The sequence below is a fragment of the Coregonus lavaretus genome (genome assembly GCF_964263955.1).
Source record: "Coregonus lavaretus genome assembly, chromosome: 27".
Taxonomy (NCBI): Eukaryota; Metazoa; Chordata; class Actinopteri; order Salmoniformes; family Salmonidae; genus Coregonus; species Coregonus lavaretus.
Genome location: NC_140014.1, coordinates 44,371,376 through 44,395,142, shown reverse-complemented (window position 1 = coordinate 44,395,142; position 23,767 = coordinate 44,371,376). Strand labels below are relative to the sequence as shown.

Below are 23,767 nucleotides of genomic sequence, written 5' to 3'. Positions count from 1 at the left end.
GAAACAGAGGGAGATCAGCATCTACCCAGACCTGAGTGCTGAAACAGAGGGAGATCAGCATCTACCCAGACCTGAGTGCTGAACTGCTGAAACAGAGGGAGATCAGCATCTACCCAGACCTGAGTGCTGAAACAGAGGGAGATCAGCATCTACCCAGACCTGAGTGCTGAACTGCTGAAACAGAGGGAGATCAGCATCTAACCAGACCTGAGCGCTGAAACAGAGGGAGTTCAGCATCTACCCAGACCTGAGTGCTGAACTGCTGAAACAGAGGGAGATCAGCATCTACCCAGACCTGAGTGCTGAAACAGAGGGAGATCAGCATCTACCCAGACCTGAGTGCTGAACTGCTGAAACAGAGGGAGATCAGCATCTACCCAGACCTGAGTGCTGAAACAGAGGGAGATCAGGATCTATCCAGACCTGAGTGCTGAAACAGAGGGAGATCAGCATCTACCCAGACCTGAGTGCTGAACTGATGAAACAGAGGGAGATCAGCATCTAAGAGCGTCTGCTAAATGACGTTAATGTGCCCTTGAGCAAGGCACTTAACCCTAATTGCTCCTGTAAGTCGCTCTGGTTAAGAGCGTCTGCTAAATGACTAAAATGTAAAATGTAAAAAAATGTACCCAGACCTGAGTGCTGAACTGCTGAAACAGAGGGAGATCAGCATCTACCCAGACCTGAGTGCTGAACTGCTGAAACAGAGGGAGATCAGCATCTACCCAGACCTGAGTGCTGAACTGCTGAAACAGAGGGAGATCAGCATCTACCCAGACCTGAGTGCTGAAACAGAGGGAGATCAGCATCTACCCAGACCTGAGTGCTGAACTGCTGAAACAGAGGGAGATCAGCATCTACCCAGACCTGAGTGCTGAAACAGAGGGAGATCAGCATCTACCCAGACCTGAGTGCTGAACTGCTGAAACAGAGGGAGATCAGCATCTACACAGACCTGACTGCTGAAACAGAGGGAGATCAGCATCTACCCAGACCTGAGTGCTGAAACAGAGGGAGATCAGCATCTACCCAGACCTGAGTGCTGAACTGCTGAAACAGAGGGAGATCAGCATCTACCCAGACCTGAGTGCTGAACTGCTGAAACAGAGGGAGATCAGCATCTACCCAGACCTGAGTGCTGAAACAGAGGGAGATCAGCATCTACCCAGACCTGAGTGCTGAAACAGAGGGAGATCAGTATCTACCCAGACCTGAGTGCTGAAACAGAGGGAGATCAGCATCTACCCAGACCTGAGTGCTGAACTGCTGAAACAGAGGGAGATCAGCATCTACCCAGACCTGAGTGCTGAAACAGAGGGAGATCAGCATCTACCCAGACCTGAGTGCTGAAACAGAGGGAGATCAGCATCTACCCAGACCTGAGTGCTGAAACAGAGGGAGATCAGCATCTACCCAGACCTGAGTGCTGAACTGCTGAAACAGAGGGAGATCAGCATCTACCCAGACATGAGTGCTGAACTGCTGAAACAGAGGGAGATCAGCATCTACCCAGACCTGAGTGCTGAAACAGAGGGAGATCAGCATCTACCCAGACCTGAGTGCTGAACTGCTGAAACAGAGGGAGATCAGCATCTACCCAGACCTGAGTGCTGAACTGCTGAAACAGAGGGAGATCAGCATCTACCCAGACCTGAGTGCTGAAACAGAGGGAGATCAGCATCTACCCAGACCTGAGTGCTGAACTGCTGAAACAGAGGGAGATCAGCATCTAACCAGACCTGAGCGCTGAAACAGAGGGAGATCAGCATCTACCCAGACCTGAGTGCTGAACTGCTGAAACAGAGGGAGATCAGCATCTACCCCGACCTGAGTGCTGAAACAGAGGGAGATCAGCATCTACCCAGACCTGAGTGCTGAACTGCTGAAACAGAGGGAGATCAGGATCTATCCAGACCTGAGTGCTGAAACAGAGGGAGATCAGCATCTACCCAGACCTGAGTGCTGAAACAGAGGGAGATCAGCATCTACCCAGACCTGAGTGCTGAAACAGAGGGAGATCAGCATCTACCCAGACCTGAGTGCTGAACTGCTGAAACAGAGGGAGATCAGCATCTACCCAGACCTGAGTGCTGAAACAGAGGGAGATCAGCATCTACCCAGACCTGAGTGCTGAACTGCTGAAACAGAGGGAGATCAGCATCTACCCAGACCTGAGTGCTGAAACAGAGGGAGATCAGCATCTACCCAGACCTGAGTTCTGAACTGCTGAAACAGAGGGAGATCAGCATCTACCCAGACCTGAGTGCTGAAACAGAGGGAGATCAGCATCTACCCAGACCTGAGTGCTGAACTGCTGAAACAGAGGGAGATCAGCATCTAACCAGACCTGAGCGCTGAAACAGAGGGAGATCAGCATCTACCCAGACCTGAGTGCTGAACTGCTGAAACAGAGGGAGATCAGCATCTACCAAGACCTGAGTGCTGAAACAGAGGGAGATCAGCATCTACCCAGACCTGAGTGCTGAACTGCTGAAACAGAGGGAGATCAGGATCTATCCAGACCTGAGTGCTGAAACAGAGGGAGATCAGCATCTACCCAGACCTGAGTGCTGAAACAGAGGGAGATCAGCATCTACCCAGACCTGAGTGCTGAAACAGAGGGAGATCAGCATCTACCCAGACCTGAGTGCTGAACTGATGAAACAGAGGGAGATCAGCATCTACCCAGACCTGAGTGCTGAAACAGAGGGAGATCAGCATCTACCCAGACCTGAGTGCTGAAACAGAGGGAGATCAGCATCTACCCAGACCTGAGTGCTGAACTGCTGAAACAGAGGGAGATCAGCATCTACCCAGACCTGAGTGCTGAACTGCTGAAACAGAGGGAGATCAGCATCTACCCAGACCTGAGTGCTGAAACAGAGGGAGATCAGCATCTACCCAGACCTGAGTGCTGAACTGCTGAAACAGAGGGAGATCAGCATCTACCCAGACCTGAGTGCTGAAACAGAGGGAGATCAGCATCTACCCAGACCTGAGTGCTGAACTGCTGAAACAGAGGGAGATCAGCATCTACCCAGACCTGAGTGCTGAAACAGAGGGAGATCAGCATCTACCCAGATCTGAGTGCTGAACTGCTGAAACAGAGGGAGATCAGCATCTACCCAGACCTGAGTGCTGAAACAGAGGGAGATCAGCATCTACCCAGACCTGAGTGCTGAAACAGAGGGAGATCAGCATCTACCCAGACCTGAGTGCTGAAACAGAGGGAGATCAGCATCTACCCAGACCTGAGTGCTGAACTGCTGAAACAGAGGGAGATCAGCATCTACCCAGACCTGAGTGCTGAACTGCTGAAACAGAGGGAGATCAGCATCTACCCAGACCTGAGTGCTGAACTGCTGAAACAGAGGGAGATCAGCATCTACCCAGACCTGAGTGCTGAAACAGAGGGAGATCAGCATCTACCCAGACCTGAGTGCTGAACTGCTGAAACAGAGGGAGATCAGCATCTACCCAGACCTGAGTGCTGAAACAGAGGGAGATCAGCATCTACCCAGATCTGAGTGCTGAACTGCTGAAACAGAGGGAGATCAGCATCTACCCAGACCTGAGTGCTGAAACAGAGGGAGATCAGCATCTACCCAGACCTGAGTGCTGAAACAGAGGGAGATCAGCATCTACCCAGACCTGAGTGCTGAACTGCTGAAACAGAGGGAGATCAGCATCTACCCAGACCTGAGTGCTGAACTGCTGAAACAGAGGGAGATCAGCATCTACCCAGACCTGAGTGCTGAAACAGAGGGAGATCAGCATCTACCCAGACCTGAGTGCTGAACTGCTGAAACAGAGGGAGATCAGCATCTACCCAGACCTGAGTGCTGAAACAGAGGGAGATCAGCATCTACCCAGACCTGAGTGCTGAACTGCTGAAACAGAGGGAGATCAGCATCTAACCAGACCTGAGCGCTGAAACAGAGGGAGATCAGCATCTACCCAGACCTGAGTGCTGAACTGCTGAAACAGAGGGAGATCAGCATCTACCAAGACCTGAGTGCTGAAACAGAGGGAGATCAGCATCTACCCAGACCTGAGTGCTGAACTGCTGAAACAGAGGGAGATCAGGATCTATCCAGACCTGAGTGCTGAAACAGAGGGAGATCAGCATCTACCCAGACCTGAGTGCTGAAACAGAGGGAGATCAGCATCTACCCAGACCTGAGTGCTGAAACAGAGGGAGATCAGCATCTACCCAGACCTGAGTGCTGAACTGCTGAAACAGAGGGAGATCAGGATCTGTCCAGACCTGAGTGCTGAAACAGAGGGAGATCAGCATCTACCCAGACCTGAGTGCTGAAACAGAGGGAGATCAGCATCTACCCAGACCTGAGTGCTGAAACAGAGGGAGATCAGCATCTACCCAGACCTGAGTGCTGAACTGCTGAAACAGAGGGAGATCAGCATCTACCCAGACCTGAGTGCTGAACTGATGAAACAGAGGGAGATCAGCATCTACCCAGACCTGAGTGCTGAAACAGAGGGAGATCAGCATCTACCCAGACCTGAGTGCTGAAACAGAGGGAGATCAGCATCTACCCAGACCTGAGTGCTGAACTGCTGAAACAGACGGAGACCTACAAAACTCATCTTGACCTTCCAGAACACAACAAACACGATTTCCACTGCCAAGGAGGCTCAAGACTTCTTCGAGAGGCACATCAAACCCAACACACAAGGGGACAAGCTGACAGATGGAACCCCATGACTGGCTCAGTATTCAGGTACGCTATCCATGCACAGTCATGCAGCCTAGCCGATGTCTGTGATGCAGCCCACAGCATAAGACAATGAAGAGGATACCTCTCATGTTTGGGTACAAGGTACATTATTACTACTATTGCTGAGCATTGAACTTGTTAGAATTATATTGGCTATGGTCCAGGACATTTACACAGTGATGACACCATGCCAATTAATGAACAATGGACAATATATGGATCCTACATCGATCATATTTCTGACTGTTTAGGCATTAAGGCTGTCATCTCTGTCATCCCTGTCATACCTGTCATACCTGTCTACCCTGTCATTCCTGTCATGCGCGGTAAGCAATAATAATATAGAGAATTGATATAGTGCTCCATAGTTACCACACCATATTATTCTCCAGATGACTAGGTTGCCATAGTTACCCGTGACAGGCGTGCCAGACCCAGGAGTGGCGTCCAGCCTTGGGCCTGAAGTCGGCCCGTCCGATGTTGTGGATCTGAGAGGAGAACCGCAGCAGACGGCGGTGTCCGTAGGGCCAGTTAGCGCTAGCAGCAGACTTAGACAGACAGTTCTCCTCCGCTGCACAGTACAACATGTGGAGGGGGCGGTCCTCGATGTACACCGACTGTTGGACCAGGGGAGCATTCAGGACCAGGTCAGATGCCGCTGAGAAGAGAGAGGAGGAGAGGAGACAAGGAAAAAGGAGGAGATAGGAGGAGGAGAGGAGAGGAGAGGAGAGGAGAGGAGAGGAGAGGAGAGGAGAGGAGGAGAGGAAAGGAGAGGGTAGTAACGGTCAAACCGTCAACATGTAGTTTCCATACCCAGCTCAGTTTTAGTGCTTTCTATGTTAGTTGATTACAATGTATTATAACAAACCAATACTTTATCTGTATCAATGTATTATAACAAACCAATACTTTATCTGTATCAATGTATTATAACAAACCAATACTTTATCTGTATCAATGTATTATAACAAACCAATACTTTATCTGTATCAATGTATTATAACAAACCAATACTTTATCTGTATCAATGTATAATACCAAACCAATACTTTATCTGTATCAATGTATTATAACAAACCAATACTTTATCTGTATCAATGTATAATAACAAACCAATACTTTATCTGTATCAATGTATTATAACAAACCACTACTTTATCTGTATCAATGTATTATAACAAACCAATACTTTATCTGTATCAGTGTATTATACCAAACCAATACTTTATCTGTATCAGTGTATTATACCAAACCAATACTTTATCTGTATCAGTGTATTATAACAAACCAATACTTTATCTGTATCAATGGTCTAACTCATACCGGTTGGAGATTCTGGTCACCCGCTCTAGAATCATACGGTTTATTAATGTTTATGATTCTGTTACTGTGTTACTAATGTTTAAGACTGTGTCATGACACCAACTACCATTTTCTAAACAGTGTTACTCACTCTCTGAGCAGATGACTCCAGCAGAGAACTTAGCAGCAGTCTTCTGACAGCTGACGGTCCTGTGGTGCTGGCAGTGGCTCAGAGACATCTCGTTCCCTGTGCACTTCACTCCGCTCATCACCATCTCTGTTACATTACTACTGTCCCAGTACCACGTTTCCTTGGAGACAGGGTCAGGATAAACACAAACCGAGCCCAGACATTAGGAGGTTGTGATTTATAAAGTGCTTTTCCAGTATCTCAAAGCGCTCTACACTCTTCGGGAAAAAAAGAGTTCCAAAAGGGTTCTTCAGCTGTCCCCATGGGAGAACCCTTTTTTGGGTTCCAGGTAGAACCCTTTTGACTTCAATGTAGAACCCTCTATGAAAAGGGCTGCAACCTGCAACCGAAATGGGTTCATCAATGGGAACAGCCAAAGAGCCTTTTTTATGTTCTAGATCAAGGATGGGCAACACACCTGACTTCAATAATCAACTAATTATGATCTTCATTTTAGAATGCAATTAGTTTAAATCAGCTGTGTTTTCTAGGGATGGGGGGGGGGGGGAAAGTGTGAAACCACTCTGGCTGCGATGACTGGAGTTGCCCGTCCCTGGTCTAGATAACCTTTTTTTCTAGTGTACATGTGGAAACTCACCTCATCCTCATCCAACTCATCCACCACCAATGTGTAGCACCCACCTGAGTGATGCAACTCATTTGTCCCAGAATGCTCACCACACATCAGCTAGCATGATGGAGAGGTGAGGAGTGACATACAGCATGTCAATTAGGTTAGCATTCATGCTAATTTTTATGGCAAATAAATGCATTTAAATTTGTGCATGATCAACGATTAATAAAACGATTGATTGAAATTGATTGCCCATCATCATTCTGCCTCTGACTAAAAGACACCTTACAACTATGTAGGACAATGATAAGGCAGTACGGTATAATACTTTAACTCAGAGAAATGACTTTCTTCTCTCTGCTTTAAAGAAAAGAGAAACCTGCACGGTGCTCTGGCTTGTAGCGTAGCTTAAATAAAAAAAAAAAGTGATACGCGCAAAGAGCAGTGTGCCGGTTTCTCTTTACTTGGACGTTATTCCCGTCAACAAGATAACTCAGATGTGAGTGCTTTAAAAAAAAAAAAATTTATCTGTCAGGTAAGCCAACCACACATCCCTGTAAAATGATAAGGGAGGAGAATACTTTGACTAGTAGGAATGAGCCGTGGTATTGACTGTTTTCTCTCCCAGTGTTTACTCACAGTGATGGCATGCATGGAGTATCCCAGGCCTAGCTGTCTGCAGACTACCATGGCCTCTTTAGTGGTCCAGCCTGCAGAGCACACCGTGCCCCACCGCGCCCCCACCTGAACCTCCACACGGCCCTCATAGTACGTCCTGCCTCCCACGATACGCACCTGCAGAGGGGGGGCCCCTAGGGGATGTCAGTGAGAGGGCACTTCCTGTGCATTTCCACTGGGGATTTACGTCTCAGACTTATCCCCTGGGAGACGTCAATCAGATGGCACCTCATGTCCTGTCTGTAGCCTGTCTGTAGTCTGTCTGTGCTTCCCCCAACAGTACACATTTTTATTGTAACCCCGGACAAGCACACCTGATTCAAATTTTCAGCAGCTGTGGGGTTAGTCCATAGACTCATAGAACAACATGTCAGTCCTGAGGGCCAGTGGATTGCTGATGCAGCAGCAGCTGTGGGGTTAGTCCATAGACTCATAGAACAACATGTCAGAATGAACATGTCAGGGTGAGTCATGGAGCGGGGAGCCACATTGGTTCCTTCCTGGTGGGTTGGGAGAACCAATGAGGTGTCGCCACCGGGCATGTTATGGTTGGCTGTTGGCTTATCCCCCCCCCCCCCCCAGCAATGGGGTGGGGTGGTGGGGTTGGTCTAAACTAGGGCTGTGGTGGTCACCACATTTCGTCAGCCGGTGACTGTCAAGCAAATAACTGCCAAGCAAATAACTGCCGGTCTCACGGTAATTGACCGTTAATTAACATAAAGGAGGGTATCTCTCCAGGAACAGGGTTGGAGTTAAAACCTACAGGACGGTAGCTCTCCAAGAACAGGGTTGGGCAGTCCTGGTCTACACCTTCACAATAAATCCATTATTTATTTTAGACAGGTCTAAAGAATAGAATTGAACAAAGCTAAATAAAATAAAGGATATTTTCTCCAAACGATTTGAGGGAGTGCGCCCATGCGGCTATTCTGTGTTGAGCGTTTAACAAAGAAACAGGTCCTCCTATATGTTTAATTTAGAGTTATTTATGTAACTTTAGATGTGATACAAATGTTGGGCTATATGTTTTGATTTTTAATACATTGTAAGGCTGCATGATGCGACCTAATGATGATTTGAAAAAAATCTCATGAAAGGCATGAGCTCTGCTTTGTTTTTTTTGCGCAGGATGTACATACTTCATCAGTCTCTCATTCACAATTTGACAAGCACTTGATAATGCCTCGAAATTCCCGGCTGCATCCCCTTTGTGTGGCCATAATGCACCCTAAAAAAAAATATGCCCTTTGCGGCCAGAGAAATAAATATTCCAAACACACATGTTTTTTTACGCAATGAGGCTGATGCAACAGATCAGAACGTTTAGCTTAAAATGTTGATAAACTATTAGTCTGTTTCTTCACATTATAAGTGCAGCAATGTGCACATGGCAGTAGGCTATAAGCGCGAATGTTCCATTAGCGGGAAAACACCATTATCAAAAGTGACCGCAAATGCGATTTATGCATGTAATACTTATATTATAAAGGTGCATTTTTATGGTGAAAATGATCTTCCCCAAACTTGAAACTCACGCGCTGCTTATGTATGCCAGTTAGGCTCTACACCCTGTCACGGTTTCGGCCGAGGCTGCTCCTTCTCCTTGTTCGGGCAGGCTTCGGCGGTCGTCGTCTCCGGAGTACTAGCTGCCACCGTTCTATGTTTCTATGTTTGATTAGTTTTGTCTGATTGTTACACCTATTCATTGTTAAGTGTTCAGTGGGATTCGGCTCTCGCTCCCGAGGGCGTACGACGGCACCGCTGCCGGGTGTCAGGGGTTCCTGTTACAAGTTGAACTCTACCTCGCCACCGTACACCCGGTGCCCTCGGGACACGAGAGCGTTTCCGCCCTCATCTCCTGTCTCACCGGCAAGGCGTTGGAGTGGGCCAACGCCGAATGGAGGAGAATAGACGCCGCTACTATCACTTATGCAGAGTTCTCCCGCCGCTTCCGTGCTTGTGTTTGACCATCCACCGGAGGGGAAGGCGGCGGGGGAGCGTCTATTCTACCTCCGGCAGGGGATGAGGAGCGCTCAGGAGTTTGCACTGGAGTTCCGGACTCTAGCGGCAGATGCGGGGTGGAATGAGCGGGCACTCATAGACCACTTCCGCTGCAGCCTCCGGGAGGACGTCCAGAGAGAGTTGGCGTGCAGGGATACCACGCTTTCATTTGACCAATTGGTGGACATGGCCATTCGGCTGGACACCCTGCTCGCTACCCGCGGGCGTCCCGGGTGGGGGTCGCCCATTCCACCCTCCAGCACCTCCGAGCCGAGCCCTATGGAGCTCGGAGGTGCTGGCGCTAGAGGAAGGAGAAGAAGGAGCCCGAGGGGGGCCGTCTCCTGCACCAACTGTGGCCGTGGAGGGCACGCCGCGGCTAGGTGCTGGGGAGGGTCTCCTGGTGGAGGAGAAGGCAGGCCACACATTGGGGAGTCCTCCCAGGTGAGTAGGCGCCCCACTTACCCAGAGCTTTCTGTCGTACACATAACCATACCTGTTTGTTTTCCACAGGTTGCACCTCGTTCCCAGCATAAGGCGCTAGTAGATTCAGGCGCAGCTGGGAATTTTGTAGATCGCAAATTCTGTGTAGAGTTAGGGATTCCCCTCCTTCCGGTAAATAATCCTTTCCCTGTACATGCCCTAGATAGTCGTCCGTTAGGATCCGGGTTGATTAGGGAGGTCACAGTGCCACTTAGGATGGAGACGCAGGGGGGTCATGAGGAGACGATTCAGCTCTATCTGATCGACTCTCCTGCGTATCCGGTGGTGCTGGGGCTTCCCTGGTTGATTACCCATGATCCTACTATTTCGTGGCGAGAGAGGGCTCTTAAGGGGTGGTCTGCTCAGTGTGAGGGGCTATGTCTGGGTGTTTCCGTAGGGGCGACCTCGGTGGAGAGTCCGAACCAAATGCCCGCATTGCACATTCCCCCCGAGTATGAGGATTTGGCACTCGTGTTTAGCAAGACGAGAGCGTCGCGGTTGCCACCTCATAGACAGGGGGATTGTGTGATAGAAGAAAAAGGATGGAGGTTTGCGCCCGTGTATTGATTACCGCGGTCTCAATCAGATTACTGTGAAATATAGTTAGCCACTCCCGCTGATTGCGACTATGACGGAGTCATTACACGGGGCACGGTTCTTCACAAAATTGGACCTCAGGAGCGCATATAACTTGGTGCGCATTAGAGAGGGCGATGAATGGAAGACAGCATTTAGTACTACCTCCGGTCATTACGAGTATCTCGTCATGCCATACGGGTTAATGAATGCTCCATCAGTCTTCCAATCCTTTGTAGATGAGATTTTCCGGGACATGCAGGGGCAGGGAGTAGTCGTGTACATAGACGATATTCTGGTGTACAGTTCTACCCGGGCCGAACATGTAGCCCTGGTGCGCCGAGTATTGAGGAGGCTGTTGGAGCATGACCTGTATGTCAAAGCCGAGAAATGTCTGTTCTTCCAGGAGTCGGTCTCCTTTTTGGGTTACAGTTGTCTGCGTCAGGGGTGAGGATGGAGGTTGACCGTGTGTCAGCCGTGCGTAATTGGCAAACCCCAACCACGGTTAAAGAGGTGCAGCAGTTCTTGGGTTTTGTGAATTACTACCTGAGGTTTATCCGGGGTTTTGGACAGGTGGCAGCTCCCATAACGTCCCTTCTGAAGGGGGGTCCGGTGTGCTTGCGGTGGTCAGCTGAGGCGGACAGGGCTTTTGGGAGACTGAAGGACCTGTTTACCTCGGCTCCAGTGCTGGCGCACCCGGATCCCGCTTTACCATTCCAAGTGGAAGTGGACGCGTCTGAAGCCGGTATCGGGGCTGTTCTCTCACAACGGTCCGGCACACCACCTAAACTCCGCCCCTGTGCTTTTTATTCGAAAAAGCTCAGTCCGGCGGAGCGTAATTATGACGTAGGGGACAGGGAGCTGTTAGCCGTGGTACAAGCCCTAAAGGTGTGGAGGCATTGGCTTGAGGGGGCTCAACACCCTTTTCTCATTCTGACTGACCACCGTAACCTGGAATACATTCGGGCAGCTAGGAGACTGAATCCTCGCCAGGCTCGGTGGACTATGTTTCTAGCCCGGTTCGTGTTTAAGATCACTTACATCCCTGGGTCCCAGAACGGGAAGGCAGATGCCCTGTCTCGGCGGTATGACACGGAGGAGAGGTCCGTTGAGCCCACTCTCATACTACCTAAGTCTTGTCTGGTTGCACCGGTGGTATGGGAGGTCGATACGGAGATCGATCGGGCATTACGCACCGACCCTAGCCCTCCACAGTATCCGGTGGGTCGGACGTACGTCCCGCTCGAGGTCCGGGATCGGCTCATTTATTGGGCTCACACGTCACCCTCCTCTGGGCATCCAGGTATTGGCCGGACAGTGCACTGCCTTAGCACAAAGTACTGGTGGCCAACGTTAGCCAGGGATGTGAGGATTTATGTCTCCTCCTGCTCGGTGTGTGCCCAGTGTAAGGCGCCCAGACACTTGCCCAGGGGTAAGTTACAACCCCTGCCCGTTCCACAACGACCCTGGTCTCACCTCTCGGTGGATTTTGTTACAGACCTTCCCTCCTCACAGGGGAATACCACCATCCTGGTCGTTGTGGATCGGTTCTCGAAGGCCTGTCGTCTCCTTCCCATGCCGGGTCTTCCTACTGCCCTACAGACCGCTGAGGCTCTATTTACCCACGTCTTCCGGCATTACGGGGTACCCGAGGATATAGTGTCTGATCGAGGCCCCCAGTTTACCTCCAGAGTCTGGAGAGCGTTTATGGAACGGTTGGGGGTTTCGGTGAGCCTTACCTCGGGTTACCACCCGGAGAGTAATGGGCAGGTCGAACGTGTCAACCAGGATGTGGGTAGGTTTCTGAGGTCATATTGCCAGGGCCGGCCAGAGGAGTGGGCGAGATATGTTCCCTGGGCCGAGATGTCACAGAACTCTCTCCGCCACTCCTCCACTAAACTAACCCCTTTCCAGTGTGTGTTGGGGTACCAGCCGGTTCTGGCACCTTGGCATGAGAGCCAGATCGAGGCCCCTGCGGTGGATGAGTGGGTGCGGCGCTCGGAGGAGACGTGGAACGCTGCACACATCCATCTGCAGCGAGCCATCCGTCGACAGAAGACGAGCGCCGATCTCCACCACAGTGAGGGGCCAGTGTACGCACCTGGAGATCGAGTCTGGCTCTCAACCAGAAACCTGCCCCTCCGCCTGCCCTGCCGGAAGCTGGGTCGGCGGTTTGTGGGGCCTTTTAAAGTCCTGAGGAGATTGAACGAGGTGTGTTACAGGTTACAACTGCCCATTGATTACAAGAATATTAACCCCTCGTTCCATGTGTCTCTCCTCAGGCTGGTGGTAGCTGGTCCACTCCAGGACTATGAGATAGAAGAGACTCCTCCGCCCCCGTTGGACATCGAGGGGGCTCCGGCGTACACTGTTCGGTCCATCCTAGATTCGAGACGCCGGATGGGGGGTCTCCAATATCTCGTGGAGTGGGAGGGGTACGGCCCGGAGGAGCGGTGCTGGGTGCCGAGGAGGGACATCCTAGACCCGTCTCTTCTGACCGAGTTCCATCGTGGTCATCCTACGCGCCCTGCTCCGCGTCCTCCTGGTCGTCCCCGAGGCCGGGGTCGGCGCACGGCTGGAGCCGCGCGTCAAGGGGGGGTACTGTCACGGTTTCGGCCGAGGCTGCTCCTTCTCCTTGTTCGGGCAGGCTTCGGCGGTCGTCGTCTCCGGAGTACTAGCTGCCACCGTTCTATGTTTCTATGTTTGATTAGTTTTGTCTGATTGTTACACCTGTTCATTGTTAAGTGTTCATTATGCGTCCTATTTAGTTCTCTTGTGTTTGGTCAGGTGTTGTGTGTAATTGTTCGATATCACGTGTAGTAGTTGGCTCGCTGTTCTGTGCTCTCTGTATTTCGTTTTGTTTGAGAGAGTCCTGCACGTTGTGCGTATTTACTTTGGTTCTTACCAGTGTGCGTATGTTTCGCCTGTGGCCTGTTGCCGTGTTTGGCTTGTATTTTCGGACTTCACTAAAGACATCTGTTTCGAATCTCTGTGTGTCCTGCGTGTGATTCCACATTACCTCTACACTCAACCCTGACACACCCCTTGTAAAGCGGATTAATGTGCTTAATTTTAAGAAGTTATTTGGCCACTTTAGTTGTGATACAAACCTTATTAAAACATATAGGCCTATAGGCTAGGCTACATGAGGAGTCACACAAAAAAAGTCACACAAAAAAGTCACACAAAAAAAAGGCATTGTTTCTTGCCTTAAGCGATAATATATAATTCACAACTGATAGGCTAATATTGTCACCCATCACACTATTCTTGATTTAATCTTGTCTTTCCATATGCTAAATAATATATATGTGAAATTCGTTTTGATTTAGAATGGACCATTATCATGCACCTGTCTCGAAACTGGCAATTTATTTTACAAATACATGTCATCTACGCACTTAAATAGCGAATGGAGGACGCTTCTCCCGTGGTTCATTTTCATGCCAGCCAGGTAGGCTATACTCCTGTTGTAAAGATAAACAATGTGCTTAATATTAGGAAGGTTGAGAAATAAATATAGTAGTCCTAGCCTATAGAAAGCTGATGGGATCCTCCTCTTTTTAGTAGAGGCCATCACTCTGTTTTCTCCCGCTACTCCATAGCCTATAGAAATGTTGCCCAACATGAGCTCATGGGCTCTCATGAAGTGTTTGATTAGATTTCTGATTACATTTGCATTGATGTCAGAGTGATTAGAGGGACAATAGAGTGCTGAGTACCAGGCAGTTAGCAAGTTTGGTAGGCTACTAATGACCAGCAGCAGCATCAGAGCTTGAAGAAGCCTAATTACCGTGACTAAGCGGTCACGTGGAATTTGACTGCGGTCATGACTCGTGACCGGCGGTGTGGCGTTAATACGGTCACTGTAACTGCCCTAGTCTAAACCAAAACAATTTCGCCAGAATTTCTGGGGACCCAATGTCTTTCACGAGAAAACCCCACCCCACCCCAAATATAATGATGACACAACCTTAAAATCGTTAAATTTAGATTTTCACATCAACAATAACCTTCAATTAATTACATTTTCATCTCTCCTATCAAAATTAAGAGAACAAATACATACATTTGCTCAATTAAATTGTATTTTCAAATGATCTTTCTCAATATGGAATGGAGTTTGTGTATATTGTCGCATAAAATAATCTGTACTCTTCATTTTTGGTTTTAAAATTTGGCGACCCCACTGCAATTACAGCGCGACCCAAACTTTGAATACCACTGGTCTAATGGTTAAGACGGTGGGTTCCCTTTGGTCCGTGGAACATATCCGACTCGTTACATTATCATGATTGGTGGAGGGGATTCATGTATTATCATGACTGGTTGAGGGGATTCATGGACATGTATTCCATAGTTGCCACGGTTAGTGAGGTTGGAGATTCATGGTACTTGTAGTCCATGGTTATAACCTGGTTTAAGCATATTATATTAGCAGTGGGAAAAGCCGTTAGCTTGCCTAATAGACCTACTTGCAGGCCGTTGTTAGCGTAGCCTAGCCCCAGCTGTCTGCAGACCACCATGGCCTCCTTGGTGCCCCAGGCCCCTCCACAGATCAGCCCCCAGCTCCTGGTCCCGTTAGCCTCCGTGCTCAGCACCTCCACCCGCCCCTCATACCGCGTACGGCCCCCCGTCAGGCGGATCTGTGGGGGGCAGACGGGTTAGGAAGCGGAGGGCGGGGGGAGGGGGAGGGTGTACGAGTAGGAGCGCGGAGATTGGGGAAGTATGGTCTGGCTGAATACATGCCGTTTAGCCAGACTCTTTTAAAAAAGGGTTATTCGGCTGTCCCCATAGGAGAACCCTTTTTGGTTCCAGGTAGAACCCTTTTGGGTTCCATGTAGAACCCTTTTGGGTTCCAGGTAGATTGAACACAAAAAGGTTATACTTGGAACCAAAAGGGTTCTCCAAGGAACCCAAAAGGGTTCTCCAAAGGTTCTAGATACAGTGCATTCGGAAAGTATTCAGACCCCTTGACTATTTCCACATTTTGTTACGTTACAGCCTTATTCTAAAATTGATTAAATTGTTTTTTTCCCTCATCAATCTACACACAATACCCCATAATGACAAAGCAAAAACAAGGTTTGTAGAATTTTTTGGAAATGTATCTAATGAAAAAAATCCTGAAATATCACATTTACATAAGTATTAAGACTCTTTACTCAGTACTTTGTTGAAGCACCTTTGGCAGCGATTACAGCCTCGAGTCTTCTTGGGTATGACGCTACAAGCTTGGCACATCTGTATTTGGGGAGTTTCTCCCATTCTTCTCTGCAGATCCACTCAAGCTCTGTCAGATTGGATTGGGAGTGGCGCTGCACAGCTATTTTCAGGTTCAAGTCCGGGCTCTGGCTGGGCCACTCAATGCTGCCACCACTATGCTTCACCGTAGGGATGGTGCCAGGTTTCCTTCAGACGTGACGCTTGGCATTCAGGCCAAAGAGTTCAATCTTGGTTTCATCAAACCAGAGAATCTTGTTTCTCATGGTCTGAGAGTCTTTAGGTGCCTTTTGGCAAACTCCAAGCGGGCTGTCATGTGCCTTTTACTGAGGAGTGGCTTCCATCTGGCCACTCTACCATAAAGGCCTGATTGGTGGAGTGCTGCAGAGGTGGTTGTCCTTCTGGAAGATTCTACCATCTCCACAGAGGAACTCTGGAGCTCTGTCAGAGTGCCTTCTCCCCCGATTGCTCAGTTTGGCCGGGCGGCCAGCTCTAGGAGTTGATGGAGGCCACTGTGTTCTTGGGAACTTCAATGCTGCAGATATTTTGTGGTACCCTTCCCCATATCTGTGCATCGACACAATCCTGTCTCGGAGCTCTACGGACAATTCCTTCGACCTCGTGGCTTGGTTTTTGCTCTGACATGCACTGTCAACTGTGGGACCTTGTATAGACAGGTGTGTGCCTTTCCAAATCATGTCCAATCAATTGAATTGACCACAGGTGGACTCCAATCAAGTTGTAGAAACATCTCAAGGATGATCAATGGAAACAGGATGAACCTGAGCTCAATTTCGAGTCGCATAGCAAGGGGTCTGAATACTTATGTAAAAAGTCATGGGGTCTGAATACTTATGTAAAAAGTCAAAGGATCTGAATACTTATGTAAAAGGTCAAGGGGTCTGAATACTTATGTAAAAGTCAAGGGGTCTGAATACTTATGTAAAAAGTCAAGGGGTCTGAATACTTATGTAAAAAGTCATGGGGTCTGAATACTTATGTAAAAAGTCAAAGGATCTGAATACTTATGTAAAAGGTCAAGGGGTCTGAATACTTATGTAAAAAGTCAAGGGGTCTGAATACTTATGTAAAAGTCAAGGGGTCTGAATACTTATGTAAAAAGTCAAGGGGTCTGAATACTTATGTAAAAAGTCAAGGGGTCTGAATACTTTCCGAATGCACTCTAGCACCTTGTTTTCTAAGAGTGTAGACATCTCAGATGCCCCCCTACTGCCTATATATTGCAGTACTTTTATAAGGAATAGGGCTCCATGCTTTAGGTTAGGGGTTTCTGAAGCTCTTTGTTGTGCATGTATTGGCATGTATTGTTAAAGGCATGTATTGTTATGTATTGTTAAAGGCATGTATTGTTATGTATTGTTAAAGGCATGTATTGTTATGTATTGTTAAAGGCATGTATTGTTATGTATTGTTATGTATTGTTAAAGGCATGTATTGTTAAAGGCATGTATTGTTATGTATTGTTATGTATTGTTAAAGGCATGTATTGTTATGTATTGTTAAAGGCATGTATTGTTATGTATTGTTAAAGGCATGTATTGTTATGTATTGTTATGTATTGTTAAAGGCATGTATTGTTATGTATTGTTAAAGGCATGTATTGTTATGTATTGTTAAAGGCATGTATTGTTATGTATTGTTAAAGGCATGTATTGTTATGTATTGTTATGTATTGTTAAAAGCATGTATTGTTATGTATTGTTATGTATTGTTAAAGGCATGTATTGTTATGTATTGTTATGTATTGTTAAAGGCATGTATTGTTATGTATTGTTAAAGGCATGTATTGTCATGTATTGTTAAAGGCATGTATTGTTATGTATTGTTATGTATTGTTATGTATTGTTAAAGGCATGTATTGTTATGTATTGTTATGTATTGTTAAAGGCATGTATTGTTATGTATTGTTATGTATTGTTAAAGGCAGGTATTGTTATGTATTGTTATGTATTGTTATGTATTGTTATGTATTGTTAAAGGCATGTGTTTGATGAGTGTAAAGGACGTCATTCCACACATCACTTATTCAGGATGCGTCCAGGTTAATGTCTCTCATCACAATACTACTAACATTGTATTGAACATTATTGCAGCAAACATTTCTGCCTGATCAGGAATCTATTACCTCTTGTCAATACATCGCTGATCAATAAACAGTTTAAAATTCTCAGTAAATATATAATCCCCCCCCCCACTCCATTTGCTTAACTAACTTACTTTTTACAACTTTTACTTAGGCCTAGATTCAATCCGTAGTGCTGAAGATCCGCAGTATAGCACGATTTAAATAGAAAATCTAATGTTTCCGCGTTCGCGGTTAACACTGTATATGTCAATCAGAAGTTTCAATCGAGCGGATGTTCAGCACTATGAATACAGGTGCAACATGCTCTCAGTGAAACAGGAGATAACACTAACTGGCCCTCTAGGAAGATTTGAAGTTCATTAAACAGAATAGAATGGAATGGAATTTAATTTAAATTGAGTAGTTAGTCTCTGACCGAGTTCTCCAGAGCCATGTACGGCGTGTTGCACCTCACAGCGGCGTCTTCTACATGCTGGCAGTCCTCTGAGGTTATGTTCTTAAAGACACAGTTCCACATCGACTTCTCCGTCCCCAGACACTGGACCTCATTCATGTGGATAGGACCCATCCCTACACACAGACACACACAGACACACACAGACACACACAGCTTGTAGAAACCCTTAAATGAATCAAAAAACATCAAGAGGCATCAAAAGTAACATTTTATAAGACAGTAGTACTCATAGGGAATCCCAGGACAGGGTGTCTATAATACTGTAATAAGCTCACATAGTTTCTGTCACAAACTCCAAACTCCAAACAGTTGTCACTGACTAGTTGGGTATTCATTTCCTACTGAGCAAACAATTGCTGCACTAACAGCATTCATAAAAATACATTTTTATCAGGTTTTTTGCTTTTTTTTAAATGTATTTACAGTTGTCTATAAAACTCATTAATGTCAAATTGTTTTGTGTTCTTCTTGTAGTCCTGGTTGTCCTGAAAAGAACATGGTCAAACAATTCATTATGAGGCTAAATATAAAGGGCTGGACATAATAGTCAGTTATGATGAAAAGCAGATTTTTGCTGGACACAGCTTGCTTTGTGGGAAGCAGTCTGGGAAGACCGTGGTTTACTGGAGTTACTTTGTTCTTAGGGAAACCACGACAAAGTCTTGAATACATTTTTGGGACAAATCATTACTGAAAGGGCATTTCTCTCCAACCTCTTTAAAATAAATATATAAAATAGATAAATGAAATGTCTCACCATGGTCATTGTGTGTAATACCATTGATGCATACAGCGCCTTCGGAAAGTATTCAGACCACTTGACTTTTCCTAATTTTTGTTACGTTACAGCCTTATTTTAAAATTGATTAAATCGTTTTTTCCCCTCAACGATATACACACACAATACCTCATAATGACAAAGCAAAAAGAGGTTTTTATAAATAAATAAAAACTGAAATATCACATTTTCATAAGTATTCAGACCCTTTACTCAGTACTTTGTTGGAGCACCTTTGGCAGCGATTACAGCCTCAAGTCTTCTTGGGTATGACGCTACAAGCTTGGCACACCAGTATTTGGGGAGTTTCTCCCATTCTTCTCTGCAGATCCTCTCAAGCGCTGTCAGGTTGGATGGGAAGCATCGCTGCACAACTATTGTCAGGTCTCTCCAGAGATGTTCGATAGGGTTCAAGTCCGGGCTCTGGCTGGGCCACACAAGGACATTCAGAGACTTGTCCCGAAGCCACTCCTGCGTTGTCTTGGCTGTGTGCTTAGGGTCGTTGTCCTGTTGGAAGGTGAACCTTCGCCCCAGTCTGAGGTCCTGAGCGCTCTGGAGCAGGTTTTCATCAAGGATCTCTCTGTACTTTGCTCCGTTCATCTTTCCCTTGATCCTGACTAGTCTCCCAGTCCCTGCCGCTGAAAAACATCCCCACAGCATGATGCTGCCACCACCATGCTTCACCGTAGGGATGGTGCCAGGTTTCCTCCAGACGTGAAGCTTGGCATTCAGGCCAAAGAGTTCAATCTTGGTTTCATCAGACCAGAGAATCTTGTTTCTCATGGTCTGAGAGTCTTTAGGTGCCTTTTGATAAACTCCAAGCGGGCTGTCATATGCCTTTTACCGAGGACTGGCTTCCGTCTGGCCACTCTACCATAAAGGCCTGATTGGTGGAGTGCTGCAGAGATGGTTGTCCTTCTGGAAGGTTCTCCCATCTCCACAGAGGAACTCTGGAGCTTTGTCAGAGTGACCATTGGGTTCTTGGTCACCTCCCAACTTCTTCCATTTAAGAATGATGGAGGCCACTGTGTTCTTGGGGACCTTCAATGCTGCAGAAATGTTTTGGTACCCTTCCCCAGATCTGTGCTTTGACACAATCCTGTCTCGGAGCTCTACGGACAATTCCTTCGACCTCATGGCTTTGGTTTTTGCTCTGACATGCACTGTCAACTGTGGGACCTTACATAATCAGGTGTGTGCCTTTCCAAATCATGTCTAATCAATTGAATATACTGTATATATCATATCATCTTTTGGGTGTTTTAACACTTTATAGAGACAGGTTGGAAATCAAAGGGAGAGACAGGCAATTGGAAGAGAAACAGTGGGAAGTGGACAAAGGGATTGAACCCTGGTCTCCAGTTGGGAGTCGTATATGTGACTGTTCCGGGAGTGTAACCACTACACCAAATATTTTTTATTTCTTTTTAATTGTTTTTTTTAGTCATTTAGCAGACGCTCTTATCCAGAGCGACTTACATTTATCTTTTTTAAAATCTTTTTTTATACTGGCCCCCCGTAGGAATCGAACCCACAACCCTGGCGTTGCAAACGCCATGCTCTACCAACTGAGCTACATCCCTGCCGGCCATTCCCTCCCCTACCCTGGACGACGCTGGGCCAATTGTGCGCCGCCCCATGGGTCTCCCGGTCGCGGCCGGCTACGACAGAGCCTGGATTCGAATCAGGATCTCTAGTGGCACAGCTAGCACTGCGATGCAGTGCCTTAGACCACAGCTAGACCACTGCGCCACTCGCCATTGACCTATATAAGGTTAAACCACAGTTCTCAGTCCTCACCTTGTCCCATGCGAGCCCCAGTCAGGGCCTCCTTGGCGGATCCGAAGCCCAGCTCCCTGCACACCACGCTGGCTGAAAGCAGGGTCCAACGGTCGTCACACACCGTACCCCACTCATTGTTCCTCAGCACCTCCACTCTGCCCTCACCCAGCTTGGCACCACCCTTCAACCTCACCATGCTCTGATGGAAGAGGACAGCAAGGGACACAGTTAACTGACACAGACACACAGAGAAGAGGAGACAGGAGATGACAGTTAACTGACACAGACACACAGAGAAGAGGAGACAGGAGATGACAGTTAACTGACACAGATACACAGAGAAGAGGAGACAGGAGATGACAGTTAACTCACTGTGTTCTACAGACAGGAGATGACAGTTAACTCACTGTGTTCTACAGACAGGAGATGACAGGTAACTCACTGTGTTCTACAGACAGGAGACAGTTAACTCACTGTGTTCTACAGACAGGAGATGACAGGTAACTCACTGTGTTCTACATACAGGAGACAGTTAACTCACTGTGCTCTACAGACAGGAGACAGGTAACTCACTGTGTTCTACATACAGGAGACAGTTAACTCACTGTGCTCTACAGACAGGAGACAGTTAACTCACTGTGCTCTACAGACAGGAGACAGTTAACTCACTGTGCTCTACAGACAGGAGACAGTTAACTCACTGTGTTCTATAGACAGGAGACAGTTAACTCACTGTGTTCTATAGACAGGAGACAGTGAACTCACTGTGCTCTACAGAGAAAGACAACACAGAGCAGGAACACCAAACTGACCAGATTAAGAAACTGTAGTTGAAGCGAAAATATGCCACCTTCAAGTCTATGCAATGCTAGTGAGACACACACATTGCTACTCCTAATCACCATCGTTTTGAGCATCTTCTTCTTCAGTCCGTTGTTCTGTACGTACTGTGGTCCAGGCACACAGCTGACCACGGCTGGCATGCCGCCTTCACAGGACCCTGTGGCATTTCCTATGGAGTGAGAATAGATACACAATTATGTAAATACACAGAATACAACTCACAAATATGCACAGTGAATATATTCAACATAACTCTGGTCTGATCATGGTGCAATCTCCCTCCATAATTACCCTTGTTGGACTCCAGGGGGCAGGCTGCCAGGTGGACCTCAGTGCCAACACACGCCACAGAGTGGAGGCGATACTGATGCTTCTGACGCTCTGTGGTCAGTCTGGAGGGGTTTGAATGGGGGATGAGGAGGAGGAGGAGGAGGAGGGGGTGGAGGAGGAGGAGGAGGAGGAGGAGGAGGGGGAGGAGGAGGAGGAAGGGGAAGGAGGAGGAGCGGGAGGAGGAGCAGGTAGAGGAGGAGCAGGTAGAGGAGGCACACGAGGAGGAGGAAGGGGAGGGGAGGAAGAAGAGGAGGAGGAGGAGGAGCAGGAGGAAGGGAAGGAGGAGCAGGAAGAGGAGGCACATGAGGAGGAGGAAGGGGAGGGGAGGAGGGGGATGATACAGAAAAGAGTGAGTGGAATGTGGCTGTATGCACCAGGGTTGGAGTCAACACCATTCTGGGCCCTACAGTTCAGCATGGAGCAGGTAGTGTTGAACTGAGCTGGGCCAGACAGTACAGTCTGGAGCATCCCAAATTAACCCTATGAGCCCTGGTCAAAAGTAGTGCACTATATAGGGAATAGGGTGCCATTCTCTGGTCTAAAGTAGTGCACTATATAGGGAATAGGGTGCCATTCTCTGGTCTAAAGTAGTGCACTATATAGGGAATAGGGTTCCATTCTCTGGTCTAAAGTAGTGCACTATATAGTGAATAGGGTTCCATTCTCTGGTCTAAAGTAGTGCACTATATAGTGAATAGGGTGCCATTTGGGACGCAATCATTTCTCAGACCTCAGAGTGCCCTCTTATCCCTGACCTGGGCAGATTTATAGACCCTGCTGTTCACAATGCCCAGATGAGCCAGGAAATAATCAAATTGTCAACAGATACACGCAGGAAACCATTTTATACAGGAGATCATTAAGGGGAAATAGCTACTTTAGATTTTTTCCCCCAGTCAGTTTACCTTTTCTTTAACCCAGAGATGAATGGTTTAGCATTAGCTTTGGGTGGCAGCCTGTATAGTCAACATTGGTTAGGTGATGATGATGATGATGATGAGGATGATGAGGATGATGATGATGATGATGATGATTGTAAATGCAATGGGAGAAAATATTAACCAAGTTAGAACCACAAGTTACATTATGTTACACATTACATTATGTGTTTTAGTATGTGTTTTAGTGTGTTTTAGTATTTAGTGTTTTAGTATTTAGTGTTTTAGTATTTAGTGTTTTAGTATTTAGTGTTTTAGTAGTATGTGTTTTAGTATTTAGTGTTTTAGTATATGTTTTAGCACACCATTCAGCAGAAGCTAACTGAGCAATGCAGCACTTTATACAACTATAAAGTGATTGATATGTTCTGTTCCACACCAAAAAGCAAGGAAATGTCGAAAAGTTGTAGTTCAGAATGTTGAACTAGAGATGCAGACTTAAACATCAGAGGGCAGATTGACATCCATCACATAACATTTTATTTTCAAAAGGACTTCCTGGAACAGGCGGCTGGTGGCACCTTAATTGGGGAGGACGGGCTCATAGTAATGGCTGGAACGGAATGAATGGAATGGTATCGAACACATCAAACACGCGTTTTCCATGCGTTCGATACCATTCCATTAACTCCGTTCCAGCCATTACCACGAGCCCGTCCTCCCCGTCCTCCCCTCAGCAGCCCCCTGTGCTTCTTTAGAATCCTTTTAGGGGGAATATCTTTACAAAATGTAGTGGTTTAAAATTTCAGATCAATCTGCAATCCTATTT

General features: G+C 47.2%; 1 protein-coding gene across 1 annotated transcript in view; it reads right to left on the bottom strand.

Annotated features, from left to right (window-relative positions):
- Positions 1-23,767, bottom strand: part of LOC311103030 (lysyl oxidase homolog 3B-like) — a gene marked incomplete at its 5' end in the record, with an annotated part of 47,680 nt that overhangs the window by 7,376 nt on the left and 16,537 nt on the right. The window contains 8 exons of the mRNA XM_084144520.1: positions 5,154-5,397; positions 6,193-6,352; positions 15,016-15,186; positions 18,286-18,440; positions 20,906-21,086; positions 21,790-21,899; positions 22,022-22,122; positions 22,966-23,016. Coding sequence (XP_084000646.1) covers positions 5,154-5,397; positions 6,193-6,352; positions 15,016-15,186; positions 18,286-18,440; positions 20,906-21,086; positions 21,790-21,899; positions 22,022-22,122; positions 22,966-23,016 — 1,173 coding nt within the window. The remainder of the gene's footprint in view (positions 1-5,153; positions 5,398-6,192; positions 6,353-15,015; positions 15,187-18,285; positions 18,441-20,905; positions 21,087-21,789; positions 21,900-22,021; positions 22,123-22,965; positions 23,017-23,767) is intronic.